At 44.3% G+C, this 10,188-nt stretch overlaps 1 protein-coding gene across 1 annotated transcript in view; it reads left to right on the top strand.

The window, feature by feature from the left end:
- The first annotated feature begins 2,422 nt into the window (after positions 1–2,422).
- LOC112074008 (uncharacterized) overlaps positions 2,423–10,188 on the top strand; it is a 10,990-nt gene continuing 3,224 nt past the window's right edge. Inside the window, exons 1-2 of the mRNA XM_070440354.1 lie at positions 2,423–2,563; positions 9,346–9,523. Coding sequence (XP_070296455.1) covers positions 2,540–2,563; positions 9,346–9,523 — 202 coding nt within the window. The 5' untranslated portion in view covers positions 2,423–2,539. The remainder of the gene's footprint in view (positions 2,564–9,345; positions 9,524–10,188) is intronic.

Raw genomic sequence — 10,188 nt, forward strand, 5'->3', positions numbered from 1 at the left:
ACCCAGCCACCCCAGTCATAGACTGTTCTCTCTACTACCGCATGGCAAGCGATACCGGAGTGCCAAGTCCAGGACAAAAAGGCTTCTCAACAGTTTTTTACCCAAGCCATAAGACTCCTGAACAGGTATTCAATTTTCTACCCAGACTATTTGCATTGTGAGCCCCCAACCCCCCAGCCCCCGCAACCCCTCTTTTACGCTGCTGCCTACTCTCTGTTTATCGTATATGCATAGTCACTATAACTATTACATTCATGTACATACTACCTCAATTGGGCCGACCAACCAGGCTCCCTGCACATTGGCTAACCGGGCTATCTGCATTGTGTCCCACCCCCACCCGCCAACCCCTCTTTTACGCTACTGCTACTCTCTGTTCATTTATACGCATAGTCACTTTCAACCATATCTACATGTACATACTACTCTCAATCAGCCTGACTAACCGTGCCTGTATGCAGCCTCGCTACTTTTATAGCCTCTCTACTGTATTATAGCCCCTCTACTTATATGCCTTCTCTACTGTATGTAGCCTCTCTACTGTTATAGCCTCGCTGCTGTATATAGCCTCTCTACTTTTATAGCCTCGCTACTGTATGTAGCCTGTCTTTTTTACTGTTGTTTTCATTTCTTTACTTACCTATTGTTCACCTAATACCTCTTTTTGCACTATTGGTTTAGGAGCTTTTGAGTAAGCATTTCACTGTGAGGTCTACACCTGTTGTATTTGGCGCACGTGACAAATAAACTTTGATTTGATTTGAGCCATGCAAAAAAGGTTGTATAACCAAAAGTAGTCTCTACATAGCTAGCACCAGCTATCTACTTAGCTAATGTGATTTGATGTTTGACACTGACAGGCAGCAGAAGTGACCGACTACAAGATGGCGCTGACAGACAAGGTCGTACAGTTTCCAGGTCCTAGCTAACTTTGCAGTATTTAGCTGGTGTGTTTACGGACATATTTAATCTCTCACTATCCCAGTCTGTTGTCCCCACTTGCTCCAAGATGTCCACCACTGTTCCTGTATCCATGAAAGCGAAGGAAACTGAACTAACTGACTACTGCCCAGTAGCACTCACTTCTGTCATTATGAAGTGCTTTGAGAGGCATGTTAAGGATCATATCACCTCCACCTTACCTGACACCCTAGACCCAAGGACAACACAATTGCCATTGCCCTGCAACTGGATCCTGGACTTCATGACGGGGCGACCCCAGGTGGTGAGGGTTGGCTACTACAAATCCGCTACGCTGACCCTCAACATAGGGGTCCCACAGGGGTGCGTGCTCAGCTCCCTCCTGTACTCCCTGTTTACCCACGACTGCGGGGCTACACACGTCTCCAACTCAATCATTAAGTTTGCTGACGACACGATGGTGGTAGGTCTGATCACCGACGACGAGGAGGTCAGAGACCTGGATCAGTGTGGTGCCAGGACAACAACCTCTCCCTCAATATGAGKAAGACAAAGGAGCTGATCGTGGACTACAGGAAAAGGAGGGCCGAACACGCCCCCATTCACATCGACAGGGCTGTACTCGTGGAGCGGGTCGAGAGTTTCAAGTTCCTTGGTGTCCACACTCTTGAGAAGGTCAAGAGTTTCAAGTTCCGTTGTCCACATCACCAACAAACTATCATGGTTCAAACATACCAACACAGTCGTGAGGAGGGCACGTTAATGCCTATTCCTCCTCAGAAGGCTGAAAAGATTTGTCATGGGTCCTCAGATGCTCAAAAAGTTATACAGCTGCACCATCGAGAGCATCCTGACCGTTTGCATCTTTGCTAGGTATGACAACTGCTCGGCATCCGACCTTAAGGCGCTAGAGAGGAGAGTGCGTCCGGCCCCGTACATCACTGGGAACGAGCTCCCTGCCATCCGGACCTCTATACCAGGCGGTACGGCAAGCAGTCTGGGAACAAAATGATCCTTAACAGCTTCTACCCCCAAGCCATTAGACTGCTGAACAGCTTCTACCCCCAAACCATTAGACTGCTGAACAGCTTCTACCCCCAAGCCATTAGATTCCTGAACAGCTTCTACCCCCAAACCATTAGACTGCTGAACAGTTAATCAAATGGCTACCTGGACTGTTTACATTGACCACCTTATTTTATTATTATTATCTATTATTATGTTTTGCACGGACTCTCTTGCACAGGCTCCTTGTGCACTCACTGGACTCTAACCACACACGCACACATAAAAAAAAAAAAAAAGTGTTATATTCTCCTATGTTACTTTCACATTTCCACAAACGTCAAAGTGTTTCCTTTCAAATGATATCAAGAATATGCATATCTTTGCTTCGGGTTCTGAGCTACAGGCAGTTAGATTTGGGTATGTCATTTTAGACGAAAATTGGGGGGGGAAAGGGTCCGATCCTTAAGAGGTGAGCGAAGGGGCTGGCAGGTAAAATATAGTTTCTCCATGTCTCTGGCCCACACTCCAGTACGGTAGGTTGCGGTCATGCACCATAACGTTGGATGCCAKCCACCGATAAACCCCACCGAAGAAGAAAAAGTATTCGCTGATGCAGAACTTCTGCCACCGAAAGGTATATTTCTGACAGTTACTATATCCAGCATTGTTATTATATTTCTCCATCGTTGAATGGAGCGCAATTGTCGACACAGTATTTCCTGGATTTGGTCAGAAAGCTGAATGCGGAAAGAATTACAGAGAAAAGGAACGTCATAGTAGTCAGTCACTGGGATACATACTGTAACGACCCTGGGTTTATACGCGCGGATATCGACTCGATGCTTTTGGGGCAKAGTCMATAGCGCGCTGGACTTCGGACTAGAAAGTTGAGAGTTCAAGACCTGCTTCTTTTTGTTTCATTACAATACTGCTAAATACATTATTACCACTAAATTATACATTGTAGCCGGGAAATCTACCCGATCTGAATTTAGGCTTTGTTTAGCCTATACGTTTTTTTCTTTATAAATATCTTCTCTTCTGAAGGGCATATGTTCAGGCACTTCGGTCTTCACGTCAGTTATAAAATGCAGTTACTTATTAATTTTTCTTCAGTTCCACAGTTAACAAAATGCTACTGACAAAAACCMAAATAACATCCAATACAATAACAGTCCACGTTAAACGGTCGGCCCGTCTTTGGTCTTTTCAACGAACTCACTGTGAACATGGACTGACTATTATCCTTCAAATCTATGTTTATTATTTAATCAGGGATATATTGAAAATGTAACACACCAGTTTGGCTGCAATGAATTATCTCTCTGACTGTTACCCTTCATTTGTATTAACTTTATTTAACTATGCAAGTCAGTTAAAAACATGGTCTTATTTACAATGACAGCCTACCGGGGAACAGTGGGTTCAGAACAACAGATTTTTACGTTGTCAGGTCGGGGATTCGATCTTGCAACCTTCAGTTTCCTAGTCCKACYCTCTAACCACTAMGCTACCCTGCCACCTCAAWAAGATAGWAGTCTACTGTTTGTACTTGGCATAATGACTACTTACTCAGACAATATTGTAGGCCTTATCAATAATGTATTGTGGCTCTTCTAAACAGTAATAGCCCTTACACACCTGAACAGGTAACTTGGTGATCCAGGGTTCTGATGACCTCGTGTTGTAGAATAGAGAACATTCACCTGACAGACACATTCCTGCTTCACTGCTTCTCTGCTTCTTAACTCTGGAAACTTGTATTCCTACATACGTTGCAAAGGTTTTGACCACCCAACAATGGCCACAGAGGTAACTAGTGTGTGTGTGTGTGTGTGTGTGTGTGTGTGTGTGTGTGTGTGTGTGTGTGTGTGAGTGTGAGAGTGCGGGGGTTATACTTTTTGTTTTGCACTCGATCGATGTCTACTATAGTGGCCACTATAATAGAGCAACAATAGAATGCCTGTTTGTTTCATTCTATTTCTACTTTAAGATGTTTTCTCCCACAGTGCAATATTTAGATGTGTGTGGTCACAAGCGTTCTATTATAAAGGCTGTCGTGGAACCAGGCTATGAGGGGTGGCCAGTCCTCTTCTGGCTGTGTGTGTGTGTGCGACAGTGCTGGTGTGTGTGACAGCTTAAGCAGAGATTGACGTATGAGCTCTTGAGCTGTCATACTAGTTCAAAGGGTGACTACTTTGCTCCTATCCCTTCTGCTGCTCAGGACTCATATCATTCCTGCTGCTCAGGACTCATATCCCTTCTGCTGCTCAGGACTCCTATCCCTTCTGCTGCTCAGGACTCCTATCACTTCTGCTGCTCAGGACTCCTATCCATTCTGCTGCTCAGGACTCATCCCTTCTGCTGCTCAGGACTCCTATCCCTTCTGCTGCTCAGGACTCATATCCCTTCTGCTGCTCAGGACTCATATCCCTTCTGCTGCTCAGGACTCCTATCCCTTCTGCTGCTCAGGACTCCTATGACTTGTGCGTCTCCTCGCTCAGACACTCTGGGGATTAAATCAAACTGGTAGATAGATTTGACTGTCAACTTTAAAGGGTCGATCTGCAGTTCAAACAACAAGATAAGACAGATAGCAGCTGTCAACTAATACATGAGGATAGCTGTAGTAGTCTATAAGCCTATGTAGGCCTACGTAGACATGTAGACATGAATAAACTAAACTCAAAGGAACGGCTGAGAGCTGAAAACAGTTGAGGTACCTGCACCTTGTCAGCATTCATAAGTCGGCATTCATAAATATTGTTTATAGTGCTCTGCTTTAGACCAGGGCATTCCCTTTATAGTGCTCTGCTTTAGACCAGGGCATTCCCTTTATAGTGCTCTGCTTTAGACCAGTGCATTCCCTTTATAGTGCTCTGCTTTTGACCAGGGCATTCCCTTTATAGTGCACTGCTTTTGACCAGGGCATTCCCTTTGTAGTGCTCTGCTTTTGACCAGGGCATTCCCTTTATAGTGCTCTGCTTTAGACCAGGGCATTCCCTTTATAGTGCTCTGCTTTTGACCAGGGCATTCCCTTTATAGTGCACTGCTTTCGACCAGGGCATTCCCTTTATAGTGCACTGCTTTTGACCAGGCAGTCGGCATTCCCTTTATTAGTGCTACTGCTTTTGACCAGGGCATTCCCTTTATAGTGCACTGCTTTGACCAGGGCATTCCCTTTATAGTGCACTGCTTTTGACCGGCAGGCCTATTCCCTTTATAGTGCTCTGCTTTTGACCAGGGCATTCCCTTTTATAGTGCCTCTGCTTTTGACCAGGGCATTCCTTTATAGTGCACTGCTTTTGACCAGGGCATTCCCTTTATAGTGCACTGCTGGTCAAGATCAGGCACACATGGCAGGACGCTGGTCTACTTTGAGCTTAATAATTCTCTGTGAGAGATAAATTACTGCTCCCAACTTATTTGCTGTCATTGTCAAGGCCAAACTAGGACAAGAAGTGAGACGATAGCAACAACCAGACTGGCACTCAGGCTACCTTTCAATGAGTTGACATGATAGCAACAACCAGACTGGCACTCAGGCTACCTTTCACTGAGTTGACATGATAGCAACAACCAGACTGGCACTCAGGCTACTTTCACTGAGTTGACATGATGCAACAACCAGACTGGCACTCAGGCTACCTTTCACTGAGTTGACATGATAGCAACAACCAGACTGGCACTCAGGCTACCTTTCACTGAGTTGACATGATAGCAACAACCAGACTGGCACTCAGGCTACCTTTCACTGAGTTGACATGAGCAACAACCAGACTGGCACTCAGGCTACCTTTCACTGAGTTGACATGATGGCAACAACCAGACTGGCACTCAGGCTACCTTTCACTGAGTTGACATGATGGCAACAACCAGACTGGCACTCAGGCTACCTTTCAATGAGTTGACATGAATGGAACAACCAGACTGGCACTCAGGCTACCTTTCACTGAGTTGACATGATGGCAACAACCAGACTGGCACTCAGGCTACCTTTCACTGAGTTGACATGATGGCAACAACCAGAACTGGCACTCAGGCTACCTTTCAATGAGTTGACATGATAGGAACAACCAGACTGGCACTCAGGCTACCTTTCACTGAGTTGACATGATATGTGTAACTCTGTGTTGTTGTTTGTGTCTCACTGATTTGCTTTATCTTGGCCAGGTCACAGTTGTAAATGAGAACTTGTTCTCAACTTGCCTACCTGGTTAAATAAAGGTTAAATAAAAAATAAATAAATAAAACATTCTCTATAATACTGTGTAATACTCTATAATATTGTATAATACTGTATAATATTGCATAATAATCTATAATATTGTATAATACTCTATAGTATTGTATAATACTCTATAATTATGCACCGTTCAAAAAGCAGGAAATCCCCTTAAACTCTCAACTCATTGAAAGCTAATTTGGGCCATTGCATCCTTATTAACTAATCTTTTACTTTCCCTTTCATTTTCCTGACCAATAGAAGTGGGAGTATCCCAGACAGAGCAGCAGTGATTATCCTGGGTTCTGTTTCCATTTTCAGCAGTTCTTTTGCCACTACTGATAATGAAATTTCATTCTTGCATAATCTGGCATACTATATAATTTTTTTCCCCTCTTTCATTTCATGTTTTGTTTTTGTTTTTTTAACCAAATGGATCAGTCTGAGATCCGTACTGAAGTAGGACGTATCATCTGAGAGACCAGGTAAGGATACAGCTTCACAATACAGCCCACATCATACATAGTGTTTAGCGGGTACATTGACAGCTAATGTAAAGCTGCGTCACACACTGCTGGGTCATAGTCACGTACCTTTTGGACCGAGAGAACCACAATGGGAAATAAATTGCTTTTAAGTGTTATCCTCAATGTAACAATTCCAATGGTGGACATGAAAGAGTCAGGTGCAGAGAGCAGGGTAATCTCAATCGAGTGGATTTATTATTTCACCCAGAAATAATCACATAAACGGCGACGCCACACAAACAACGGGCGCGTCAAAATARMGTCCAATAAAAGTAGGACTGAAATCCACTATACGAAACACCACCAACACAAACAGAAAAACAAGCCCGCACAAAAGTCGGCGGGCCAACTGGGTTTAAATAACCCCCTACCCTAAACACAAAACAGGTGATACAAATTAGACAAACTCAAACGAAAACAGAAAAGGGGATCGGTGGCAGCTAGTAGACCGGAGACGACGACCGCCGAGCGCCGCCCGAACGGGAAGAGGCACCATCCTCGGCGGGATTCGTAACACTCAATATGCATTTAAATGTATTGTATCCACATGTGTTGTTGAATTTCGTTTTTTTTTTTTATTGTCAAATCTAATCTAAATAAATATGTACATTTTGTTGAGGATTTCTTCTCTGCTCTCTCCTACTCTCTCAACAGCATAGAGATGTCTTTCGCACGTGATAAACTGTCTTTGCACCTGCGCTGCAGAATGTGGGAGTTTATGAGAAGAGTGAAAGCCACAGAGCTCATGGCCAACCTCCCCTGCCTTACACAGTCTGACAGGGTGGGTAAGCTGTGTTGGATGTTGGTCATTGGCTTATTCAGGTCTGATTATGTTTCTTCATGGTAGATGCTAAGTGAGATCTTTGGTACGACCCTATCCTAAACCCTAACCTTAACCCTTACTCTGACCTTAACCCTTACTTTAACCATTTTAAGATTTTAACTTCAATGGGGTGATGTCACAGTTTGACGTCCCAATAATCCCACTTAGCATTTACCGTTTCTTCAATGTAAGATATTATCCTTGTTATGGATGTCATGATTAAGGCCAGTTGTTTTGGATGACAAATCCGTGCACAACATTTGAGAGAAATAAGCTTTTTGTGCTTATGGAACATTTCTGGGATCTTTTATTTCAGCTCATGAAACATGGGACCAACACTTTACATGTTGCGTTTATATTTTTGTTCAGTGTATGAGCAAACTGCTTCGACTGGGAAGCATACGATACGTTTTAGGACCCTCTAACACAACTCTGGACCTCGAAGCCAGTTCCACTGCATTTTTCCAGTGTTCCTCCTCCAATCAGGGACTGATTTAGACCTGGGACATCAGGTGGGTGATTCCCCTCTAGTCAGGGACTGATTTAGACCTGGGACACCAGGTGGGTGATTCACCTCTAATCAGGGCCTGATTTAGACCTGGGACACCAGGTGGGTGATTCCCCTCTAATCAGGGACTGTTGTGCAACGAATGTGCTTTTTTCGCGAATGCGCTTTTGTTAAATCATCACCCGCTTGGCGAAGTAGGCTGTGATTCGATGATAAATTAACAGCCACCGCATTGATTATATGCAACGCAGGACAAACAAGTTAAACCAGTAATATCGTCAACCATGTGTAGTTAACTAGTGATTATGTGAAGATTTATAGTTTTTTTATAAGATAAGTTTAATGCTAGCTAGCAACATACCTTGGCTCTTTGCTGCACTCGCGTAACAGGTGGTCAGCCTGCCATGCAGTCTCCTCGTGGAGTGCAATGTAATCGGCCATAATCGGTGTCCAAAAATGCCGATTACCGATTGTTTTGAAAACTTGAAATCGTCCCTAAATAATCGGCCGTGCCGATTAATCGGTCGACCTCTAGTATGGATCTCGCTTTGTGCACAGGGCATTGTCATGCTGAAACAGGAAGCCCCAGACCATTATTCTTCCTCCACCAAACTTTACAGTTGGCACTATGCATTAGGTCAGGTAGCGTTCTCCTGGCATCCTCCAAACCCAGATTTGTCTGTTGGACTGTCAGATTGTGAAGCGTGTTTTATCACTCCAGAGAACGCATTTCCACTGCTCCAGAGTCCAATGGCGGTGAGCTTTACACCACTCCAGCCAATGCTTGGCATTGCGCATGGTGATCTTTGGCTTGTGTGCGGCTCCTCAGCCATGGAAACCCATTTCACGAAGCTCCCGACGAACAGTTATTGTGCTGACGTTGCTTCCAGAGGCAGTTTGGAACTCGGTAGTGAGTGTTACAACCAAGAACAGACGATTTTTACGCCCTTAAGCACTCGGCGGTCCCGTTCTGTGAGCTTGTGTGGCCTACCACTTCGCGGCTGAGTCGTTGTTGCTCCTAGACGTTTCCACTTCACAACAACAGCACTTACAGTTTACCGGGGCAGCTCTAGCAGGGCAGATATCTGGCGAACTGACTTGTTGGAAAGGTGGCATCCTATGACGGTGCCACGTTGAAAGTCACTGAGCTCTTCAGTAAGGCCATTCTACTGCCAATGTTTGTCTATGGAGATTGCATGGCTGTGTGCTCGATTTTATACACCTGTCAGCAACGTGTGTGGCTGAAATAGCCGAATCCACTAATTTGAAGGGGTGTCCACATACTTGTATGTAGTTCTAGTTTTTCAAATATTCTCATTCATCATATTCTTAGGAGGAAATCCAGGCCATGAAGGACCGTATTGGTAACTCAGGTGCAATGCAGATCCTGCTGGACTATGTGCAGAAGAGAATGAACTGGCCAGAAGAGTTGATGTCAGCCCTGGAGGTGGTGGAGCATCAGGACCTGGCTGATGAACTGAGAGCAGAGTGGACCAAGCACAACCAGACCAGTAAGTCACCATCAAATTAAATCAAACTTTATTTAAAGTGGGTTAAAAAAAACAGACTTTATAGTGAAACATCACTGGACACTCAGACTTTTGTCTGTGATAGAACATCACTGGACACTAGGACCTTTGTCTGTGATAGAACATCACTGGACACTAGGACCTTTGTCTGTGATAGAACATCACTGGACACTAGGACCTTTGTCTGTGATAGAACATCAATGGACACTAGTACCTTTGTCTGTGACTCCGTTCAAAATTGTGGATATGACGAGAGGGGAAAATTACTTTTTTTGTTGGTACTGTTCAACCCCTCTGAGCCCGATTCCTCTCTAGGTTTCTTCCTAGGGTCCTGCCTTTCTAGAGAGTTTTTCCAGGCCACTGTGCTTCTGCACCAGCATTTCTTACTCTTTGGGGTTTTAAACTGGGTATCTGTACAGCACTTTGTGAAAACTGTTGATGTATAAAGGGCTTTATAAAGGGCTTTATAAGGGTGGTGTATAAAGGGCTTTATAAGGGTGGTGTATAAAGGGCTTTATAAGCTGCTGATGTATAAAGGGCTTTATAAGCTGCTGATGTATAAAGGGCTTTATAAGGGTGATGTATAAAGGGCTTTATAAGGGTGATGTATAAAGGGCTTTATAAGGGTGATGTATAAAGGGCTTTAT

Source organism: Salvelinus sp. IW2-2015, unplaced genomic scaffold (genome assembly GCF_002910315.2).
Source record: "Salvelinus sp. IW2-2015 unplaced genomic scaffold, ASM291031v2 Un_scaffold2460, whole genome shotgun sequence".
Lineage (NCBI taxonomy): Eukaryota > Metazoa > Chordata > Actinopteri > Salmoniformes > Salmonidae > Salvelinus > Salvelinus sp. IW2-2015.